This window comes from Eriocheir sinensis, chromosome 67 (assembly GCF_024679095.1).
Source record: "Eriocheir sinensis breed Jianghai 21 chromosome 67, ASM2467909v1, whole genome shotgun sequence".
NCBI lineage: Eukaryota > Metazoa > Arthropoda > Malacostraca > Decapoda > Varunidae > Eriocheir > Eriocheir sinensis.
The window spans coordinates 3,563,373-3,585,775 of NC_066575.1; the positions used below are offsets into that span (position 1 = coordinate 3,563,373).

The window sequence follows — 22,403 nt, forward strand, 5'->3', positions numbered from 1 at the left end:
TAACACCCATCATATCCCATACACTCAGTGTATCTGTCCGCAGTGACGTCACTGGGGGCCACCAGAGGCGGTGACACCAAAATTATTCTCCACAACATTTCTGAGCAACGGTTCAGTAGAAATTTATGATTTTTCAATGAAACTATCCCTGTAATTAGTTATAACAAACATTTTTCTAGGATGGGCTTAATATTTCCCAATGGCTTTAAGGAAGCCGGTAGAAAATATTATAATAGAATAGGCTTCTCTTCCTCGAGAAAACAAACATGATTATATTATTTTGTTAGTAAACAAAAATTAGACAGCAAAGTGAATGGGGATGTAGACATGGCTGGATCTACACAATTTTTTTGTGTGTGGCTCAACGACTTTGTCACTTGTTAGATCAGAGTACCGGTACTTTGGACAGTACGTGTCAGCAGGCAGGTCACTTGACACTTATAAACTTGGCCAAAATCTATCGTAAAGCAACTAGTGTTTCACTGGGTGGGTGCAGGAGCTCCATGGTAGAAGCCAGCTGAGGGGTCAGGTTCAAGGTGAGGCGAGGCTCATCAGGTTTCATCTGTTCCAATCCCATTGTTTATTTGCCCAGTTAAACGGCAAATAAATAAAACGTAAGTATGAAACTATGATGAATATATTTTTGGTACTCAGAATTCCTTTAAAATATCCCAGAAGCTAAGAAGTCATGAAAAAGCACCAGACTGGATAGAAGGAACCAAAACTGCATTCCAAGATTGTTAAAAGATTAAATAATTGTTGGATTGATTGATGGACTAGAATCACTAGATGCAGGAAGCGGGCTTCAGGCTATTGATTTGGCGAAAACGCGCTCACGCGCGCGCACGTGTGTGTGTGTACCCTACATGATCGAATAATTAAGGTTCAAACACATGTCTGTATATCGCTACGTGTCGCTGTTATCAAAAAAATATATATACGAGTCACTGGTGAGCCTTAAAAGATTCAAACCTTCAGTTCGAATCCAGTGAATGTTTGTCTAAGGACAGACAAACTTTCATTTCATTAAATAATTAATGTTTCCAATACTTAGCGGCCCCGAAATCATCAGTTGAAGGAAATGCATGGTGAGATTATTTAGATATTGCTTTAATAATGGAAACAGATGAATAATGAAGCCTGCAGTTCGGACACGAAAGAAGATTTACTTCACTCAGTGCCGTGGTGGTGGCGGCCCGAGGAAGGCGGTGAAGGGGTTATTTCCAATATCTGCTATCTGAACGGTGGTACTGAACCCCCGAAGAGCAGCATTTACTTGCACCTTGTTTGAGGCTGAGGTAAGAATACACTTGGGTGGGTGCGTGGCTCGTGTCGCCAGAAGTGATGGCGAGGTAATCGGGGACGATCTTTGGCACAGGCAGCTGCTTGGGGCCCACGGACAGGGAGCCCCACACCCTCACTCTTAGGAGGGGACCCATTGTTTTGAGCTTTTACACGCATGCTGAGTGGGGTCATTACAAGTAACATTGGTGCAAAATAATATACTACAAATTCTGTATGATGTGGTACGGGGGGAGGAAGGAACCCATGAGTAGTGACAGCTGTGGTCAGCGTTGATTCGTTGGTGCAGTTATCTCGAGGATTATTTTTACATTGGAAGTGGACGTGGTTTATTTTTGAGATTCTAACATTGTCTTGCTAAAGAGTTCGAACAGGCAGGGGTGTCAGCACGGAAGCACAGATTTTAAGGACAATAGGAAGCACTCCACCAGGTCCATAAGCCTTCTGAGGGTTGAGGCCAAAGAAAGCATAGAAAACATCATTCTTAAGAATCTTAATAACAGGCATGAAGGAGTCAGAGGGGGGATGAGTAGGAGGAAAATGCCCATAATCCTCCAGAGTGGAGTTTTTACAGAAAGTTTGAGCGAAGAGTTCAGCCTTAGAGATAGATGAGACGGCGGTGTTGCCGTCGGGGTTAAGGAGAGGAGGGAAAGATGAAGTGAAATTGGAGGAGATATTCTTGGCTAGGTACCAGAAGTCTCTGGAAAAATTAGAAAAAGAAATGTTTTGACATTTCCTATCGATTATGTAAACTCCCTGAAGACCCACATAGACAGTTAAAGTGTGTGTGTGTGTGTGTGTGTGTGTGTGTGTGTGTGTGTGTTTTGCTGTCATAATCACCCTTCCTTTATATGGAAGAGAGAGAGAGAGAGAGAGAGAGAGAGAGAGAGAGAGAGAGAGAGAGAGAGAGACTTGAAGACTGAAACACATTCATGACTGATGGGTCTAAGGGCGTGGCGCCGCAACTATTGTTGGTGATGAAATCTATTACCCGCATGGCAGCATTACTGAATGTGATCCCTCCCACAAAATGCTGGATGTTATGATAGAATGGATATTCCACTACCTCAGCACGATATCAGTCTAAAAACACAGATGGTATACTAGATTTGGCACCTAAGATCTTAATTGGTGGTACGTACTTCTGAATTACACCCAATTCACTCCAGTGATTGACTTTTTTTTATCTCAATATGATAAGAATCACTAACCCTTTCCATCACGTTACTCGTTTCTGATTTTTTAACAACAGAGCAAGCAGCGATAAGATATACCACTTCAGCAATGGCAGCTTTCAAGGTTTCATTCAAATCTCGAACTTTTATTAGATAAGCTGATATTCAACAATCACTCTTCATGGTGTCTGACAGCTGCCACAGGATAAATAATCAATGTTTATTTATCCATATATATATTTAAAGGAAGAGAGAAATCATGAAAGTTTCAATAAGAAAGTAAAAGTTGACTTGTGCACTTGACTTCATCACTCCTTGTGCTGTGCTTCGAGCTGCTCATGGGCCTGTCACAGCTCAGCACCTGGCAGCCCGCCCAACTTACCTGCCTTTCCCTTTTTTGTGTGTGGTGCTGATTACAGTTTAATCGCGACATTCCTGTTATCGCGTTGTGATACATCCGGTGTGTTTTCATGTGTGATGCATAAACCGTCCATTTGGTACAATAAGTCTGCCGCAAGGCCTTGCTGTGTTGTGCTGCGCTGTCGGGGCTCCTAATAATGTTCACATGTGTGATAACACGTGTTGCTCAAACTCGTTCCGTGCTGTGTTTGTATATTTTTGTGTATTGAGAAGCACCTCACCCACTCTCTCTCTCTCTCTCTCTCTCTCTCTCTCTCTCTCTCTCTCTCTCTCTCTCTCTCTCTTGCTTGAGATCATCTTTTTCATATATTTATTACAGTGTTCCTGAGAATGTAATTTTTTTATTAATATACACATATCACCTCAAACACGTGCACACCATTTACACATGTAGCCTGAATGATGTGGAATTTATGAGAAAGATCACCTCGAGAGAGAGAGAGAGAGAGAGAGAGAGAGAGAGAGAGAGAGAGAGAGAGAGTTATTAAAGTGAATCCATATTCGATCCATCACGCCCACTTGCAGGCTACCAAACAATCAACAGCGTGCGTGGTTTTACGAAGCTGACGTGGAGTCGACATACGTGTCACCTCAAAGACGGGGCCCTTAATTTATTGGACCTCAGAAAAAAGGTCTATTGCTAAAGTAAAGTTAGGGGCATGCGTAATACAACTGCGCGTGGCCTCGGTGCTCATCTCCGTCGCATAATTGGCCCTTGAGCCATGGTGGGTACATATGAACTAAGAAGACTACAAGGAGACTATATTAGCCTACCATAGACTCGATCCTTGGTAGTACATATGAAATTAACCCATTGCCTCGATCGGGACAGGACCAGTGTGACATCCGGCATTCCCTCGATCCCTTCTCAGTTCTCTTCTAATATCCTTCCTCCCACCCCTTTCTTGTACTGTGTTATTCTCTCTCCTTTCATATTTATCTCTCCTCTTCTCTTCCCTCCTCTTCCTCCTCCTCCGAGTTGGAATACCAGCACTGTCTTTATTCAGCGTGCAGCCCACTCAGATCTTCATCCTCCATTTCTTGCTGGTGAGTAAAATAGGAATATTCACGAGGACACCTGGGGAAGGTAAACTGTACACGTGTGAACCCGGATGTTAACACGTACTTGCATGCCTTGTAGCACGCAGTAAAAGTAATATCGTTGTGTGTGTGTGTGTGTGTGTGTGTGTGTGTGTGTGTGTGTGTTATAAAAGGAATTAAACGATACCAGAGCAAAGCAGTTGTGTTGTCAGGCATTTTTTTTTTTTCTTTTACAGAGCAATGTCCTCTTTGCCATGGCCGTGTGCGGGAAGAGATCAACTACGTGATGCACTTTCCTCGGATACCATTTGCTAATAACCACCGAAACTTCCTTCCAATACCAACTATCAATAACTACTGTACGTTCATTCCCTATTTGCTAGTGCTTTTCCACGACAAATTTTCACAAGTTTCTCTTAATATGGCGTACATGCAGTAGGTGACTCCAAGGAATTCGCATACAAGCTAGCGTTCAGTTCCACTTCAGATTATTCCTTGCACAGTTTGACCAAGACAATTATGTATTATTGTGCAGTCTCCTTGAGTTTGACCGTTAATTGAAACATGTATATATACGTACGTACGCTACCTCCAGAATATGATTACGTGGTGGCATTGGCTAGCTTAACTCCCTTAATTAATTCATTCCTCCTCCATCCTCTCCTCCTCCTCGATCTCCTCTATAGGTATTTTTTCTTTCTTACTATTTTTCTATTTCTATTTTTCCTTTTCTATCCTTCCTTTCTATCTCTTTATCTTTACTTTCTATCTTTCCTCCCTCCTTCTTTTATATTTTTCTATTTCTATTTTTCCTTTTCTATCCTTCCTTTCTATCTCTTTATCTTTACTTTCTATCTTTCCTCCCTCCTTCCTTTCTATTTTTCTATTTCTATTTTTCCTTTTCTATCCTTACTTTCTATCTCTTTAGCTTTACTTTATATCTTTCCTCCCTCCTTCCTTTCTATTTTTCCTTTTCTATCCTTCCTTTCTATCTCGATCTCTATCTTTACTCTCTATATCTTTCCTCCCTCCTTCCTTTCTTTCTCCACAGTCTCTTCACCTCGGTCCTTCTCCCTCTCTTAATTGGTGCATGACATTGATTAATTGATTGACGCATCATTAGCAGCTTCCTCGTTAGGCGCAAGATCATTAGCATAAAAAAAAACTTCATGCATGAGCTAAATATTATATTCGCATATAGTAAGCCACATATCGTGTATCTTAACTTGCACTGAAATGTATAAGTAGCTCCTCCCACTAGCTAATTTTGCTTTCAGGTCATGTAAAATTATGAAAACCGGGAATCCAGTGTTCGTTTATGTTCCCTACGGCCGGGTGGAAGGCATTATAACCCATCCCTCACAGCTCAATGGCCTGGATTTATGGCACAGCTGAACCCAATTGAGTGTTACGGTATCTGTATATTTATGTTGATGACTGTTAAGCGAGGCGCGAGAGTACAGGTGTGTCTTGCCAAGCGCCTGAGGTAGCGTGCGTGGCGCCGGACAGGTGAGGGGCGGCAGGTGAGGCGCGGGGGGGGCGGCAGGTGAGGTAAACAAACGTGTGCTGCCTGCTATTCAAAGGGCGGCACTTTCCTCCCCTCCACGCCCGGCCAGGTATGACCTCCTTGTGTCGGGTGCAGGGTTGTCAGAGCTGTGTGCATGGTGGTGACGTCCAGACAGTCCCCGGTGTGATGTGTTAACGCTACACAGCAGCAAGATCATTAACCTCCAGCGGCAGTGTAGTGTCCGGGCAGGAAGACTTGCAGCGCCTTCCAATCGGATGGTGTTTGTGATTATCTAGACAGCTGAAGGTAGTGCACTTTGTTGATTTGTTGTGGAAGTTGTCCCTGCAATGATTGTGTATGAAACATCATAAGAGTATATGGAGTCTGAAGCCTGTGAATGTCTCCTCACCAGCCTTTTACGTTGGTAACTTTGATGAGAGGGTAGCCACCTCTTGCGAAGTTAACAATATGGATTCTTTTTAGGTCCTTGAATGCAGCACAGTAACAAATGACATCCAGAAATTAGAATGGGGGTCAAGGGGGGCGAAGCCCACCCGTTAAGGGAATCAAGAGAGGCAAGCCCCCTGTTAGGCAGGTTAAGTTAGGTTAGGTTAGTTCAAGTATATTCAGCATGTGGTGTAGGCCGACGGAAATACACAGCAGTGTCGGGGGAACCTCAGGCATTGAAAAGTCAATCATGTAGTGATTTCTGGAGAAAAAATACTATCCATTATAAAAAGCATATTTTGTCCAGAAATAGTGTCTCAAAATTAGTAGGCTACCCTTTTTCAATCATTCATCTTTGACGCCTGCTCCTAGGAGCTCCCACCAGTGGATGGCCATGGTAGAAGAGTTTCCATTTCTCTCTATCCAGACACTCCCTCCTTTCCTGCTCAAAGTTTCTCAAGGATCTTTCACCCCTCTCCCTGACATACTCCTGCACCCTATCTCTCCATTTCACTGGAGGTCGTCCTCTAACATTCTCTCCCTCTATCTCACTCACATACACCCTCTTGGTCATCTTACTCTCCTCCATTCGCTCCATGTGGCCAAACCACTTTAAAGTCTGTCGCTTCACTCCTTTCACCACTCCACACTTCTTCCCTTCACCCCTGTGATACATTCCAAAACGCTCATACACACTTTCATTACTCATTCCATCCATTCTACTCACACCACATGCACTCCTTAAATAACTCCTTTCCACTGCCTGCACTCTAGACCTCTGACTTTCATTCCAGGTCCATGTTTCACTTGCATATGTGAGGGTTGGTACTATTACTGTATTTCTCAAATCCCTCTTTACCTCCATGCTCACACTTCTGCCATTCATGATACGTCCCAAAGACCCCACCACCCTTCTTGCTTGCAATGCCCTTTCTCTTGTCTCTCCTTCTGTACCACCATGCATACACATAACTGATCCAAGGTACTTAAACTCATTAACCTCCTCCATTTCTTCACCATTCAAAATTATTTTGCATTCTTTTTCAGATTCAATTCCCACTCTATATGGCCATACAAAATCCACAACCTCACTTCTACTCCGCTCACAAACCATCACTTTACTTTTGTTGACATTTACTTTCAGCTTTCTCCTTTTACATACACTATCAAACACACTGACCAAATTTTGTTAGTCACTTTCATTTTCTGCAATGAGCACTGTGTCATCAGCAAACAAGATTGAATTCAGCACCCACTTCCTTCCCTCGGCATACATTTTTACTCCAACTTCCCCAACTTTGCCCTTCATTTCTCTCATAACACCATCCATATAAATATTGAACAACCACGTTGACATGACACACCCCTGCCTCAAGCCCACTTTTAAGTGTCACTTAAGGAATAAATATGTGAAGGGTTGTTCTTGCCTATACTCAGAATGTACTGCACTTCCTGACATTGAATTCTGTAGACCTGCCACATCCCTGCCCACTCATACATTGTCAAGTTTGCTTTGCAGTACACTAGCATCTTGATCTGATTCAAGTAGCATGTTATTTAATTTCCAAACTTACTGGCATCACAACTTTCTCTGGAGTCCAAATCATTGATACAATTGGTAAACAACAATGGACTTAATACTGAATCCTGTGGGGCCCCACTCATAACACATCCCCAGTCAGATTTTTAAAATTGATTTGCACTCTCTGCTCCCTACTGCTTACACCCTGTTAGTGTAGTGTTAAAGGTAAAGTCGTGAGTGTATGCTATTAGCTGTGCTTGGCCACATTGCTCATCTCTGTACCATTTGGCCCTTAAACCTGTGGTGAGTGAGAACCTATTAGATTAGGTCACAAGACCAGTGCAGCATCTGGGTTACCACAGTTTACCTTCCCCAAGTTTCCCCAGATACCCATTACTGATCATCCTGAAGAGAAGGATGAAGAGCTGGGTGGGCTGTGTGTCAACTGCCCAGCCCAGGATTCTAACCCGGGCCAACAGATTCATAGTTACCACAGAGATGCCAATAGATACTATTCAAAGATGCTATTAAGTAAGAAAAGAACTCAGTTGGGGATTCAATAAGACAAACAGTAGAATGCAAATGACTGACTGATAAAAGGAACTCTTCTTGTTATTTCTCCTTCTTTAGAAAAATTGATACAGTTCTACCCTATTTAAAAAAAAAATGACCCTGATTGTTATTTTTCAGACATGTAGTATATACAATGGAAATATTTGGCCCCTGGCCATAATGCATGAATAGAAGTTTCACTCTGGTACCAGCCCAATATATCTTATTTTTCTTGATACACAATGCTATGTTGCAGATGGATGAAAGTGCCATGGAAGAGGCAGAGGTGTGCAGCCCATAGCTAGGGACCAGTGCCATGCTTTACACAAGTGGCAGTCCCTTTCGATTCCACTGGCCAGGTGGGGTGCTGAGGCTATCGCAAGACATGGCCAAGAAACTCTTTTCCAGTGAGTGACAAAGTATCAGTGTTGTGTAGTATCCACCCTTCCATCACTACCTTAGTTTTCCTTTTTATTTACAACAAAGGGAGCAGCTCAAGGGCAAAAACAAAAACTAAAAAACACTCATAGGCACTCCCTGATGCACTGTAAGTCTATCAGAGTTTAAAGTGTAGCATGGCTAGAAAAGGAACACCTCCCAGTGTCACACAATTGTAACTTTTAGTAATGATTATTATTTTGATAAAAAAAAAGGCAGCTGGAGGTTGCTGGATTTCTTTGAAAATATTCTCCATAGTTTTGTGATGTGATGCTCTTCAGTGTTATGTTATTTCTCTTGGCTGCTGTATATGAGAATCAACATATGTGTGTTCTACCTGTAGTGAGTGTTATGGTTCACTAAGAAAAGTACTCAGTTTACCCAATAGCCTGCTTCTTACATTTCTACCCCTGAAACCTAACCTTGACTGCAACCTAAGCCTGTGAAAGTTGATTAGTGTACCTGTACTTTTCCAAAACAAATATTACCTACCTGAAGTTTTGTAGAACAATGAAGTGTTTGTAAGTAACATTTGAGAAAAGGCTAAAAATACTGAACCTCACCATAATAATAATAATGAAAAAGGCTGTAATTTGCTATGCTTGAGTTAGGGCATGCATAAACTTATTTTGCATAGAAACACATGAGGGAATTCCTGTTGAATGCCATACTAAACACTTTACCCCTGGCCAGCACACCTGCCACTAATGAAATATAGGAGTCTGCCAAAGACAGACAATGAGAGGTGTTGACAGACATTTTAGGGAGGAGGGATAAAAGTAAGTTAAGGATTCTTCCATAGAGTAAAGCTTTTTCAATTCATAGATAATGAGTTTATTTTCATTAAAAAAATAGAGAAATAAAATGTACGGAGGAAACAGCTGTGAAAATCAGAGAAAGTGTAGTGTTAAAAAGGTAATAAAAGTGTTTATTCATATTTTATAAATATATAATATATATCAGCCACATTATTATGCAGCACATTTCATAGAGACTATTTATTGCTAAAATTCTTAGATGAAAAGGAGCCCTGCTGTTGTGAAGTTTGATGTATCCCTGTAGCCAATCCTCTGTTCCCCATGTAATCACACATCACCAGGAATGTCAGCATCTTGTTCATAGTGCCCGTAGTGCTGCTTGTCTTTATTGTGTTTGTTTAATGTGTTTAGCAGGTCCAGTGCTCTGCTCACTAGTACTCACTCATGGAGGATTTGGTCTATAGACAAAATGGTTATTGATAAGAATAATGTTAATGTTGATGTCATACTTTTTCAGGTTGCTGATACTTTGAGCTCCTAAACTGAATACTTGGATAATTGGAACAATGCCTTCACTGGGAAACATAAGTACGTGACAGACCGGTGAATACAAGCTTAACCCATGGAGTGCGAGTCACAGCTCGGGCTGCTCTAAGTTCAAACAGCTCACAAAAATTCCACCACAGGCAGTGTAGAGACTAACTCGTGGTTTGTAGGGGAACCTCTCATCTCCTTATCCTGCAATGCCCCCCAACCTCAGTAGGCCTCTAGGGAGTATGGGCGACAAAAGTAGGACAACCCGGTCCCTGCAGTCATAGTGAGGTTAAGCATAATATTATATTTTCTTCACTCTTTTACACCTTACAATTTTTTTTTTATTTTTATAATCGTATATGCGTATATATAAAATATTGCTCTTCTGTGTACATATGTATAGCTGAATTTTATATCTGTAAAATGTGTGAATCTGCAAATCTGTGATGAATTAATATCATATTGCAATATACATACCTGTATGTCAGAAACATGTACAACAACAAAAGAGCTTTATACCATGTCTCCCCACCCTGCCCCTATAACCACAGCCTGCCAGTGTTGTGCATCACTGCCCTCCCACTCACTTGCACAACCTTACTGTGAAACAATGCAAAGACTGAGGGATAGATGGATATTCTTTTTTTCACCAGATGATGCTCAGAATGTTTGTCTTCATGATACAAAAAGAGGTGAAGAAAAGTTGATTTTATGTATTTTTTTGTGCACTCCACGGGTTAAGAAAGAACATTTAATTATCATCACCTTTATCTCCAGTGCTTCACTGTTGTGAAAGAAGAAAACTGATTTTCTTTCATACAAAACTGCATGTTTTTTTTCCAGCTTTTGAGGTACCACTGTATCACAATGGGTATGCTTTGCAGTGCTGTGCTGTGCTGTGCTGTGCTGTGCTATTCTGTACTATTGGATGCTACTTTCACCTGTCCTTTTTAAACCATGGTGCAACTATGAAATCATCGTACACTTGCATACATTTATTTATTATTATTATTTTTTTTTATGTTATTGGAGGTAAACATCAAGGCCACACACAACCATAGTGTATGCCTCCAACTTTACCTTTACCTGACCTTTGAAGTAATAAAAAGAACTATGGATGCACCATTGTTAATCTCACGGGATGAGTAGCGTTGCTGATTTCACTGTGATCTGTCCAAAGCATTATTGTCTGGGAAAGTGGGAGTTGATGACAATGACAGTGATGGCAACAAAGTCTGAACATAAATTATTCCAAACTTCAAAAACATAAATAATATATAACTTCAAAGAAATTGGAAACAGTTGAAAGAATGCTGGAAGCAAGGCTTGATTCAGTACTTAAATTCTACAAATAATAACACCTATTCCATGTTTTCAGGGCCTATGAAAGAGGGTCAGTGTGTGTTGGTGGCAGCATTGGCACTGGGCTTGATTTACCTGTTGTTCCGCTACTTTGCTGTGTCCCAAGCCGTCCCTGTTGTTTCTGTCTCGCCGCTGCGTGTCCTGAGGGAGGAGTACACCATCTGGCCAGCTTTCATTTCAAAGCTGCCACACATTCCGGTACTTATTGATTTATTAGTTTATTATTTGTAATTTTATTTCTTCATTTTATTATTTTTTTTTTATTTATTTATTTACTTGTTTTACTTTTTTGGGGTGTGTATGTGTAATTTACCACAGCCAGATCATGTGTTGGTCTCATGATGAGCAGCTATTATCTTCCCAAAGAGAGCTTTGGAACTTGTCAGCTGATCAGTGGGCCATGCTGGGACCTCACACACACCACATTTCCCTATTCCTATTTTTCAAGGGATGACAGTAACTCCCTGTCAGCAGAAAAATCTTTCATCCTGAGCAAGTCTCTAACCATGACCTGATAAGACTGAGTTCTTGTGAGATGGAGAACATAATACCAGCAGGAAGAAAATGGGTTTAGATATGAAATCCTGGATTAAGAGAAGGAAGATAAGCGTGGGGACAGCAATTGGTATCCATGAAGGAAACTCTTCATCAATACTGCCATGACATCAGCAGACAATAGCATCTCCAATTCAATTAAGCTGAAGCATGATGAATCAACTATTGTCAATATAAAGGTTAATTTCTTTAAATTGACAGTTCATATTTATATCTTGGTGCACTTTGCCAGAACGAGTACTAATTACCATTAGGAATGGTGTGCATTTAGAAACTGTAGAGTAGTAGAAAAGGTTTAGCACAACACCTTCCAGTGGTTTGGTAATTTTATGAGAATGGAAGAAATAAGCTAACAAGGAAAGTATGCATGAATTAGGTTGATGTGAGTGTAAGACAACCCCCAGTGAAATGGGAGAACAGGATGCCAGAATATTTAGGAAAAAGAGTGGATGGAAGAGTTTGGAGAACTGGAAGATGAAATATATGAATAGGAACAGTTACAGATGTGCTGTAAGTGAGTCCCAAGCAGCAGGCATCAAAGTCAAGAGCTAGGCAGGTGATGTATACACATCGGTAGACACCATAACTGTTACCATCATGCCTTCCTGCAGGAGTGGTACACCAATGAGTGCTTCGATGGCAGGACCTCTGAAGACCTTGAGGAGATCTTTGGGAGTCTCATCCCCACATGGGCTGAGTCTCTCCACCTGGACTGTCAGGATGCATATGCCTTGTTCCTGGAAATGTTCGAGGTACACCAGCGGGTGTCTGGACCCCTGGAGATGCCTAAAGCGTTTGCAAAGAAAGTTCAAGCCTGGCTGGGTGGAGATGAGGCATTCAAGGAGAAAATTGATAAGCAGGTGTGTGTGTGTATATTTACCTATTTGTAGTCTACAGTCCAGACAGTCCTGTCTCCCAATCTATATTTGTCCAACTTTTCCTTCATTTTATGGACACTGCCTGCTTCAACACTGTCTATTTTTAGCCCATTCCATGTATCCTCACTCCTGTATGGAAAACTGCACTTCTTTATGTCTTTCAAACAAGTCCCCTTTCTCAATTTCTTGCTGTGTACTCCCACTTATTCCCTGTAGGGCACTGCCACAGCTGCATTTTAAGGAGAGTCTTACCATAGTATTGAAATGGATACTAGGAATAGGAATTAGAGTTTAATTTTCTAGTTTTTGCAGCACAGAAAACCCTATATGATTCTTGTAGGGTTGCATTACTAATTTAAATACAGCTTTGCAATCCTCCTTTTCCACAGGCAATCATACATGTGTTCCACCCCCTCGTGGCAGAACATGTCGTCTACAACCCGGTGAGAGCTCAGAGGCCAATGCCTTCCCAGGAGAAGGATATCTTCCAGTGGGTGGATGAGAGGGTGATCAAAACTGAGGGAAACTGTGACTTCTGTCGTCACAGCAGTTATACAGCCTCTGACAAGTTTGGCAGGTATGTGGTGTTGTGGTGGGTTATGGTATGGTATAGGGGGCACGCTGGCTGAGTAAGCTAAAACATCAAGCTTTTGAAGTGGTCAGCAAGTTTAATTTTATTCTTTTAATTACAAACCTAAAGTTTGGGCTTAAGCTAAGCCTCAATGCTCATTTTCATCTCTTTTGGCCCCTGAGCCTTTAGTTAGTATGAACCCGTTACCATGGAACAACTGGGCAGATGTAACATCCAGGTTACCACGTTTATCCTCCATAGGTTTCCCCAGGTACCCCAGAAAGGGAGAAGGAACAGCTGGTCAGACACAAATTACAAAAAATTACAAAAATTCCTTTGAATTATTAAAGTAAATGATTAAAAAAAATCATTTGCATGCTTTGAAAAGGTGGAGACTACATGGTGATTTAATTGACTATTTAAACCAGTTGTTAGGCAAAGGTAATGCTGATAAAGTACTTGTATAACAAAAAATTAATATGTTTAAACTCAAGGCCCAGGATGTAAAGTGGAGAAATTCTGGTTCAGAAATGAGATAGCAAAAACTGGTTTATGGAGAGAATATATATATTTTTTTCCAGTGAAGGAGGCAGCTCTAGGGCAAAGAAAAGTATATAAAAAACTATAGCACTGCTGCAAACAGAGGATAACTAGAGTAGAGTAAAGGGAGGGTCAGATTCGGTTAGAAAAGTGTCTTGTCACTCCATGGAACATACTAACCCTTAAAGCATGGGCTTATTTTGCCGTGCCTGTCCTCCCACGCGGGCATATTAAAGCAAAAACATACCTCACTTCAACTGTTCATACTTTCACTCCTACTTAACTCATGTAACTGAATGAATTAGCATTGTAAAATACATACCCTTAACTGTTTTATAACATTAAGTTGAAGACTATATGATCTTTGGTAGAGCAGGTACAGAATATTGAAGTAGGATCACTGTGAGCACATTTTTATAGACAGTTTTCCACCCCGAGTGGACTTCCCTTCTATGATTTAGTAATAAAAAGCATAACTTTTATACAGTTTATGTGAACCACACCCAAAAAAATTTAATTCCAGGGATTCTTGATGCCCTTAATGGGTGTTGAGGTCGAAGGGCCCCCATCTTGTGGATGAAATTCACTGGAAGGTGAGAAGAGGTGGGATGCCTAGCAGACATCTTCTCAAAGCTAGCACAAGGCATACACTGACCAATAATTAGTCAAGAGAGCATGGTTGGGTATTGTTAGTAAGAAAACGACATGCTTACCCTACTAAGCACTAAGTCATAAAATGCCTTGTCGACTATTGTCGACACCCGCGGTTTGAGCCCAGGCACCAGCTGTCGACTATTGTTGACACCCGCACTTTAAGGGTTAAGTAGATATGTAGTAAATGCAGATACTATTAAGAATTTTGAATGGAGGTTAGATAGATCTCTGGATGTGGAGGGAAGGTACTTTACCTGACTCAGGAGCTCCAATGTGTAGGCCAAGTGACTTCATGCAAGTCTCCTTAAATCCTTGTGTATTCTTGTTAATGTCTTGTATCTTGAGAGGTTGAAGTGTTATTATTTTGTAGTTCCTGGGTGTGTACAATTCGTACGGGAGTTAACAGTTTGGTCCAATTGTTTATTTTTATTTTTTCAATATTATTCATTAGGAAAGTGTACTTGATGGATGATATATGAGGTAAAGTGCAGTGAAGTGAGGTTAGATGACAAAGTGAAAGTGGAGAGTGAAAGAAGAGAGAACTTTAACTGTTTTCCCTTCCTTTTCACATAACCACCCACTCTCCCCCTTATCCTTCCCCACAGGCATGAAACCAAAGATACAGTGCGGGTGAGCAACACATTCAAGATGGACGTCCACCACAGCATGGTGGTGCCCAGCCACGTCCATCACCCCCTGCACCTGCCCTTGCCCCTCCTGATGCACCTGTTTGAGGAAGCAACACAGTGGTTCTTTGATGTCAGTCAGCAGGAACCCCACTACATGTGTGTATGGGTGTGGGTGTGTGTTTGTGTGTAATTACCTAGTTGTATTGAGCTAGCTTTAGTATACAGGATTTGAGCTGAGCTTTGTGTGCATACCTGTATGTATGGGCATATGTAGATGAATTTATGTGATAACCCTCTACTCTATATGTACCCTGTAATAGTGTAAATAGTCATATTGAGCCTTTCCATCTCCAACATTCATATTCATCCTCAACCTCATCTGTTTCACAAAGAGTAATATTAATTCCTTCTCAATACTTTCAGTTACCCAAATATAGCCTGGGACACCCTGTTCCATGCAGGGGCCTCTCAGGTCCACCCTCACATCCACATGATGCTGGCACCAGACCACTACTATGGGTCAATGGAGGGCCTGCGTGCTGCTGCCCAGACCTACTTCCGTGTCACAGGAAGGAACTACTTCAACAGCCTCGTCTCTATCCATGGCGCCTTAGGCCTGGCTGTGGAGTATGGGGATGCTGTAGCATTAGCCAATCTAGTATGTATGTGAGAGATAAATAGTGTGTGTGTAATAATAATGACAATAATATTAATAATAAATGTTTTATTTAGTGATTGCAGCCATTAGGCTGAAGCTGTACAAGTTACAGATAGATCAATACACAACAGAAAATTAACAGAAAAAAAATAGACAAAGTACAAAAAGGGAGTTGTGGACTGATAAGGCTAAGAATTCTGTGGGAAGGTGGGGTTTATTGGGATGGGGTGGAGTGCAATGTGGTGGTGCTAAGGCTGGGCAGCTTCGTGGGGTTGTCAGAGATGCTCCAAAGCCCAGGTCAATTTCCAGGTTAGACAGAGGTTCAAGTGACAGTTGATAGTGACGTGGAGAGGGGGTGCTATCGAGGTCACTCAGGTTACGGCTCAGTGGTGAGGTGCTAAGTCATGGGCCTGCAAGATGAGGGAAGGGCGGTTTCTGCTTGGCTAAGATGTATGTTTTTTTTTATGGGGGTGGTGTGAATCGTGGTCCACTTGAGTAACTAGGCTCCAATAATGCACTGTCACTTGGAAGGACATTTGCCAGCATCAAGATGGGCAGGCTGGGGTATCATGTGGGACCTGGGTGTGTTAGCACTCACTAGTGTGTGTGTGTGTATTTACCTAGTTGTAATTTTACAAGGCCTGAGCTACGCTTGTGTGGTCCCGTCTCCATATCTGTACTTGTCCAGTTTTTCCTTAAAGTTGTGCACACTCTTCGCCGATACTGCATCCTCACTTAGTCTGTTCCAAATCTCTGTTTCTTTGAGGGAAACTGTATTTTTTTGTCTCAAGTACCTTTTCGCCTTCGTGGTCTAGTGGTCAGCGTGCCTGGCTACTACTCCACGGCCCCGGGTTCGAATCCCAGCCCGGGCAGTCGGCATGCAGCTCACCCAGCTGTTCGTCCTCCCTTTCGGGCTGGGCGATAAATGGGTACCTGGGGAAACCTGGGGAAGGTAAACTGTGGTAACACTGGCCCTGTGTCCCAAGGTAATGGGCTTCCTCCCACCACAGGCTCAAGGGCCAATGTCACAGAGATGAGCACCAAGGCACCAAGGCACCAAGGCCCCCAACTTTACCTTACACTTTTTAACAATATCCTTCTTGTAACCTTTCTCTTCTTCCCTCCTTATTTTCACATATTCATTTTTTGCCATCTTAAAGTCTTCTTTACTCGTTTGATTCTTATTTTCAATCTTTTCCACACTTTGTCCCTTTTTTTCTTTGCACCTGCACATCTTGCATTTAACGAAACTTGCTTTCCTCTTTCTGTTGGTTTATTCTATTGGAGTGTGTGTTCATGCCTGCATGCATGCATCTGTGCATGTGTGTGTGCTTGTGTGAGAATACTACTAAACAACGGTCTAGTATCTCCTGCAGTCTTCTGTTGTCCTCAGGTTGGGAAGGGAGACCTGGAGGTGATGATCTTGTCTGACATCCCAAGTAAAGACTTCTTCAGTCTCATATACTTTGCTGTGCAGGCCTTCCATGATACTTTCAAGCAGCCGTGCAAGTCGTAAGTCCATAGCAGAACTTTGTTTCTTTTCATAGTGAATTTGAATGATTTTGGCTGTTGTTGTTTTTCAAATTAGATTTTTTGGCCTAAAAGCCAGTTGCATTTCCTGATGTTCAAAGCAGTAGGAATAATGATAATTGACCTTACAAGATTATTGATAATTTAGCAATGTATGCATTACTTTTTTCTCTGGGGGCTAATGGTATGGTTAGATTGTGTCCTCATGGATGTGTGTATACTCTTATGTTGTTGGTTTGAATGTGTTCTCATAACTTTAGCTGGGATGGATTTCTTTAGTTGAGATGTTCATATTATGGAATCTTCAGTCCATTTAAATCTTTTATTTGAATCAAGAAGTGCCAACCCCATCACTCAGCATTTCTTTCTTCTAAGCAGCTAAATGCCCTCCTACAGTAAATGTTTCCCTTAAAAAAATCATTGAAATCACATAAAAATAAATGCTTGTGACCAGAGATATTATCCCTTCAAAACTTATTTGTCCCCCTTCCAATGGATCCATACCATTTGCATAACTTGGACATGTTGTTTGTGACCAAGTTTGGTGTAAGATCTTTAATTCCTTCTTTGTGACCCTTCCAGGCTGGCGGGTGCATGGCCAGCGTTGGGCATGAGCCGTAATGCCTCACTGGGCCGCCTGCCAGCCATCGCACGCATGGTATCCAGGGGCGACTGTACCTCCCTCAGGGCTGACTTCAGTACCTTTGAGATATTTCAGGTGATTTTCAAGTACTATATTAGTGATTGAAATAACTTTTTGGATTGGTTATTATTGGTAATTCTTATGATGTATATCATCAACATTTTTGCAATACTACTAGAAGAATAGCATTTTTCACACTGCAACAGAAAGATTAAGAAATACAAATAAAATAGTGATTCTTTTCTTCCTTTTATGTTTTGTTCTTGTTTGTTTAGGAAATCTAAATATTGGCGACTACCTGTCAGGTGAATACACTGTTACATTACTTGTAATTATATCACCAGGGACTATTCTTTACAGGCTGTCTTCAAACCTCACAACCCGTGGCAACTTGCAACAGCTATTAGAAAATCCATAGAAAAGTATGACACACAAAAAAAAGAATAGAATGGAAAAGGCAGCAAGGGATGGGTCTATATCATGCCTCTTAAGATTTTGTACCCTACCTCTACACATCTTTGTGAGGCTAAGATCACAAGCTGAGTACTGGTAAGCTTGTTGATGTTTTTATCAGTATTATTTAGTCTGTATGCATTTCAGATCTTGGGTCCTCTGGTATGACAGTTAACAACATTCATGATACATGTAGTTTCAACATTTGAAGCAATAGTATTTGAAATGTAGAGTTGAACACCATCAAAGTTGGGGCTGTACTGGTGTCCTAAAATTTATTTCGGGGATTTTATGGGCAGCGGGAAGTTTTGTAGTGTTGTGTTATTGTGTTGTTGTATGGGGAAAGACTCTTCACTTAAATTTATGTATTCTTGTACAATTTTTCTCTATTAGGAATTTTCCTCCCTCCAGCCTCGCCTGTCTTTTTAGAATATAATCATAGACTTTGAGCAATGCATAATCAGCATGTATATTTTCCATTTGCTTGTGTTATTTGGGTTTGTTACCATGTGAAAGGGCTAGGATAAGGTAGATATTTCCTTTTTACTATGAAAATTTACATTTATAACTGTATTGCATTGGAATGTAAAGGCACAACCTATTTTACTGCCAGAGGCCAGAATGATTTTAAATTAGTACCTGATTAAGGACAAATGGTATCCTTTAATACACTCTTATATTACAATTTCATCATAGCTCAGGGCAGTGGATAGGTAACAGATTTACAGTCATCCCTTGATTTCCGTTGGGGCCGCCTGCCTTCCTGAGGCCACAAAAAGTGCGGTCTTTCTTCCTGTGGCCCTATGCACACTATAGTAGGCTATCATCTATGCATTAATAACTCTAACCATCCACTAAGTATATTAAACAAAAAGACATCACAGTTTAAGCAATACTACACAGACAACATGCTGCTGGGCAAGACATGTTTAAGGCCTTCTGCCTGTGGTGAGTCTCATACATGCAAACAACCATCCATACTTTTATTCATATAACTCAAACTTTGTCATGCTCTTGCTTTTATGGGTACCAGCCAAATAATTTTTTGTATGTGAAAGTATGAAATTGTGAGTACTAAAATTGAGTGGGAAAAATGAATGTAATGTTTGCTTATTTGAAGGATAGTCTAGTATTGATGGACGTAGAGCAAGGGTCTTCCCAATCACTTTACCAGCACCATATTGGGCCTCCTAGTTGACTGAGCTTTTTTTAAAACATGAATGTTATGCATGTGGCGAGGACAAGTAATTGACAAAAAACACACACACACACACACCATATAGAAGAGTATAGAGAATGATTATAGGAATAACAAAATATCTTAAGTAATTCTCCCTAGTCATTGCTTCAGCTTTAACAGCTTTATTTATTAACACCTGCTGTTATATAATCTCAACAGATATTAAGGGTACCAAATGTAGGAATAAATTAAAGAAAAGAGTAGCCATGCATATATTGGCTGATTGCTGGTGAAATGTGTACTAATATATTTGTGGTTAGGTATGCCTGGCAGAGTTTTTAAGCATGCAAGAAAGGCTGTGTTAGGTTTAAGTTTTCTATATATTTTTTTTATATATATATATAAAGAACAATCAGATGAAAGCAGTACATGATTGAAGGATAACTGAATTCAGGATTTTAAATAACTACAGTGAACTGTTAGGTTATTTAGAAGACTAAATGTTTTCCTTTTCTTTTTTTTCCACTAAGTTTTTATGTACTAGGTCATTTATGTATGAAACTGTATAGACAGAAGCATCAGTTTTCAGTTTTTATTTAAGAAATAATATTTGTTTATAATTCATTAACAAACTTCTGTTTAACAATCCTGAATGTTTTATAGTCATAGATTGCAAGTATGATGTCTGTTCCCCTTGTCCTGGGGTAAGGTTTGCCTAGTATACTGGAATTTATCCTTTGTTTGAAATCAAAACTATGCATAACTACACTTACTTGAATATAAATATGTGCCATTTGTGTCATTGGTCACAATAATGAAAAAGAAAAATTCATTTTGGGCTTGTTTGTTTCTTGTCATGCTTGTCAGTCACCTAAAATACTTATGGAGTTCTTTGTCGGTCATGAATGGCTTCACACACCTGGCACATAATTCTTGTTTTATTAAGGTGGGTGGCACATGGCACTTGTTTACCAAGACTGAGAGTAGTTAAAATGTCTTCTTTTGTCAGACACATCCTAGAGGACTCTCATTTCACTGTTATCATAGTACATAATTAATTTTCAAGAAACCACTCATAACCACAGCATTTCTTGTATTCTAAGCATATTGTTGATTGCATTGTTAAGTCCAACAAGTGGTGGCATCATTGGTATGCCACCCATGCATGTGGTCTAAAGTTGTCATCAAAGTGTGAGCCTCTCAACTTTACCTAAAAATGTCTAAAATGTTTAAAGTTAATGACATCTGTGTTCTTGAAAACTTGGCTTAGTACATACCTCAGTAATTTCATACATTTCCAACTCTAAAACTTTCTGCACAAAGTTGGATTCTTCAACAAAAAAGTTTAAGTGAATTAATTTTAAGAGTTGATGAACTGCCAAGTAATTATAGATCATTGAGTGCCAAATTTCTTATTTATTGCCAGTTTGATTAATTTTGTGTTGCTTTATTTGCAAGAGGTGATATGTTAGCTTTGCTAATACACAAAAATTCTTGTGTTCTCTTTTGGTAGTGAGTGCAATTTGAAATACACTTTCCATGTTCCTCTATAATGACACATCTCTTGAGAGTAGAACAGTTTTTATTGAAATTTTTGTTCAATGGCTGAATAGATTGTTGTTTGTGCCTGAAATTTCTTTCTATAAACATACAATAAAATTGGCATTTGATGTATATTTTGCCGAGAAAACTCTTATTTAAAGCTCAAATATTACCAGTAAAGACAGTTTGTCCAATTCAATCAGTAAGCTGTTTTCAAGAATATTTTTACCTAATTTCCAGAGTAATTGTAAAGTAAAACTAGGTTCTTAACTTATTCTTTAAAGTCAAAAAATAATCTAAAAAATGTAATACATTATGTTCAGTATACAATATATTATCACATTAGCCAAGCATAGATGCTCTTCATACCCAAAAAAATGTCTTGTTGTAATTTCCTACACTACTTAATAAAATGTTGCATGATGTGTAGTATATTTTTTAAATATTTGGTAGTTTTTAATATGTAGCTGGTACTACATATACTGCTATACATTTCTTTCAAGTATATTAGTTTTTCTATTGCACCCTGTAAAGACAGGAAAGGCTTTATGTGTGTGTGTGTGTGTGTGTGTGTGTGTGTGTGTGTGTGTGTGTGTGTGTATATATATATACATATATATATATATATATATATATATATATATATATATATATATATATATATATATATATATATATATACATATACATACATATACACACACACAGATGCCCCCCGCCGTTCATGGGTATTTGGTTCTGCGAAATTCCCGTGCTCCGCGATCGCCGGGACTATAATCAAATAGGGAAAATAGGGTTTCGTTCTACCATCTCGATCGAATTATATAAAAAAATGGATTTCTAAGGCAGGGATGTAACAGAGCCTCACACTTGGCCATGAGAGAGGAGAGGGGCGAGGGAGGGGCAGGGGCGTCATGAAGGTGAGGGATGAGCGTGAGTCAAGCGTGGCGTGCGGGGGCAGGGCGGAGGGCGGCAGAACGCTCAGCGTGCGTGTGGCGGCGAGGGAAAAGGAGAGCAAGGGTGAGGGGAGAGGCTGCGCGTGATGGCAGCCAAGAGGGGGAAAGGGTGAGGGCAAACACCCACCCACCCACCCACTTGCCTCCCAACAGGTGTTGCCTCCCTTTCACCAACACATGGAGGGCGCGCGTGCTACTGATGGTGGCTGCAGAAATTTACCACAAATATTTTTACAGGTCTTTGGTGTGAAATGAAAGTTGTGTGTGGACAGAGACGAGTGTGTGGCGGGCAGGAGCCAGGCCGGCGGTGCAGCGGCAGGCAGCCACGTGGTAAACAAACTCTCCTCTTCTTCTTGTAACCTGTTCTGCTTTGTATCGCTATCTTACTTTTTACCCCGATTGACAAGTATAACCTTTTCTTTCAGCTGACTTCTCTCTTCCAGCTTCGAAGGTAAACACTAAATGCGCAACGTTCAAACTGGGCGCTACAGACCGCGTATACGCGAGTTTTCATCCGTGTTTGGCAGGGGGTGTAGCAATTACCCTACCCGCGTAT

The 22,403-nt window shown here is 40.6% G+C and overlaps 1 protein-coding gene across 5 annotated transcripts; it reads left to right on the forward strand.

Moving 5' to 3' along the window:
* The first annotated feature begins 1,154 nt into the window (after positions 1 to 1,154).
* On the forward strand, positions 1,155 to 21,316 carry LOC126987958 (uncharacterized). Of its 5 annotated transcripts, XM_050845619.1 has the most exons (11): positions 5,439 to 5,751; positions 8,223 to 8,373; positions 9,680 to 9,750; positions 11,075 to 11,256; positions 12,225 to 12,473; positions 12,881 to 13,068; positions 14,862 to 15,041; positions 15,309 to 15,543; positions 16,937 to 17,055; positions 17,656 to 17,791; positions 18,077 to 21,316. In XM_050845619.1, the coding sequence occupies exons 3-11, from the start codon at positions 9,729 to 9,731 to the stop codon at positions 18,161 to 18,163; spliced, it is 1,398 nt and encodes a 465-aa protein (XP_050701576.1). In that variant the 5' UTR covers positions 5,439 to 5,751; positions 8,223 to 8,373; positions 9,680 to 9,728; the 3' UTR covers positions 18,164 to 21,316. The 5 variants fall into 5 exon arrangements, with proteins under 5 accessions (XP_050701574.1, XP_050701575.1, XP_050701573.1 ...); XM_050845617.1 differs by lacking the exons at positions 5,439 to 5,751; positions 9,680 to 9,750 and adding an exon at positions 1,155 to 1,298; XM_050845618.1 differs by lacking the exons at positions 5,439 to 5,751; positions 9,680 to 9,750 and adding an exon at positions 3,368 to 3,944.
* The last annotated feature ends 1,087 nt before the right edge of the window (positions 21,317 to 22,403 follow it).

Excerpts from the sequence above, each read along its gene's own strand:
- LOC126987958 (XM_050845617.1), top strand. The coding sequence starts at position 8,283 with ATGCTTTACACAAGTGGCAGTCCCTTTCGATTCCACTGGCCAGGTGGG. Across the intron at positions 12,474-12,880 it reads AGGAGAAAATTGATAAGCAG|GCAATCATACATGTGTTCCA; the intron begins GTGTGTGTGTGT and ends CCTTTTCCACAG. Across the intron at positions 17,056-17,655 it reads TTCAAGCAGCCGTGCAAGTC|GCTGGCGGGTGCATGGCCAG; the intron begins GTAAGTCCATAG and ends TGACCCTTCCAG.